The sequence below is a fragment of the Morone saxatilis genome, unplaced genomic scaffold (genome assembly GCF_004916995.1).
Source record: "Morone saxatilis isolate NCDOM2014 unplaced genomic scaffold, NCSU_SB_2.0 Contig5, whole genome shotgun sequence".
In the NCBI taxonomy this organism is placed as follows: Eukaryota; Metazoa; Chordata; class Actinopteri; family Moronidae; genus Morone; species Morone saxatilis.
In genome coordinates, this window is record NW_023340095.1 from 16,867,997 (window position 1) to 16,869,517 (window position 1,521).

The following is a 1,521-nucleotide window of genomic DNA, read 5'->3' on the forward strand; positions in this document are numbered from 1 at the left end:
TGAAAAGGGCTTTAGTTGAAGTGAATCGAGTCCTAAGACAACTGATCAGTAAGTATCATCAAACACATGAGCGCTTCATACTGGCTGGTGCCACTCCAACAGGAGAGTTTGCAGGTGACAACTCAAGCAACAAGTGGATTGATGGAGTGAAAGCATTAGTGAGTGAGGGGCTAAGCAAACAGTAGAGAGGTGAGAGTGACAGCTACAGAGGTTAGTAAGTACAAGGTGCATTATTGGGGAATGGAAAGAGGATCACTGTAGGATTAGTGGTCAGTTCTGGCAAGACCAGGTCTTTCTGACGCCTAATTGTCTCTGCAAGGGTAAGATGGGAAAGGAGGGGGCCCAGGCAAACAGCCCGTACAGGGGGGGGTGCTGCAGGGGGGCGGGGAACTCGGAGGGCAGGGTAACCTGTAAGGGGTTGAACCTCGGCAGCAGCGGCAGTAGCAGCAGCTCTTTGTGACTGTCTCTCAGGGGCTGCAGAGGAAGAAGAAGAAGAAGAAGGGGCCGCTCGCTGACCCTGTCCTGGTGGGTCGGCCAGCCGAAGTAACCTCTGCAAACGCCTACACACTAAACTTATAGGCAGCCGATGAGGACCGTACTCTGACAAAGAGGCAGAGGAAGAGAGGGAGAGTGAATGCACGATTAGAAGACTGAGGGGAAGATGTGAGAAGAGGAGGGTCAGGAGCAGAGAGTCAGGCAAATAAACGAGGAGGACAACAGGATGCTGAAGGAAAAGAGAGTGAAGTGAGGCTGCTGCTTGAGTGGAGTGGCCCCAACAAACACACACACAAACACACACACTCTAGTACACAGGGGAGTTGATCTAAAGATACCTACTCGCTGGACTGAGGAGTAAAATGTGAATTTCTGTGAACAGCTGTGGTGGTTTTACTCTTACCTGAGAGTGTGGGTTCTGAGGTGGGCGTGGGCGTTGGCGTGGGCGTCCCGGTCGCGTCGGCCTGACTCCTCTGCTCCGTGTCAGGCGAGGAGGTGGGGGGGGAGGAGGAAAAAGGGGCCGAACTCTCCACTGATGAGGAGCTGGAAGGAGGAGGTGCTGTGACTGTTGATGATGACCCTGAGGAGGAGGAGGAAGTGGATTTAGGCATGGCGGCAGAGGCGGCGACAGGACCGGCAGGTACCTCTGGGGCGTCCGTCCCCATGGGCCTCTCGGGGATGCTGGACTCCTGACTGGAGGCTCCTGCAGAGGCAGCAGGAGTATTCGACGTCCCCTCTGGACGGACAGCAGTTCCTGAAAGCAGGAAATAAATAGATGTTTACCATCTTCAGGGATGAGCTCATGACTTTTTGAATTGAATCTCACAAAATTAAACCCTAAACATGACGCTGCACGTAAAATATTAATAATTTATGTACAGTAGCACTGCTGACACGTAAATAAGATGACAAAAATCACCACAGGCCTGTGGTTTCAAAGTTAATAATGTGTCTTTATCTCTTTCCTGAAGAATCCTGAACCAGCTGGTGTTTGACTTTCTTAGGTAACAACTAGCTTATACCAAA

At 51.4% G+C, this 1,521-nt stretch overlaps 1 protein-coding gene across 1 annotated transcript in view; it reads right to left on the minus strand.

The window, feature by feature from the left end:
- Nucleotides 1–1,521, minus strand: part of dcaf6 (ddb1 and cul4 associated factor 6) — a gene marked incomplete in the record, with an annotated part of 19,944 nt that overhangs the window by 5,466 nt on the left and 12,957 nt on the right. The window contains 1 exon segment of the mRNA XM_035676632.1: nt 899–1,249. Within this exon segment, the coding sequence (XP_035532525.1) occupies nt 899–1,249 (351 nt within the window).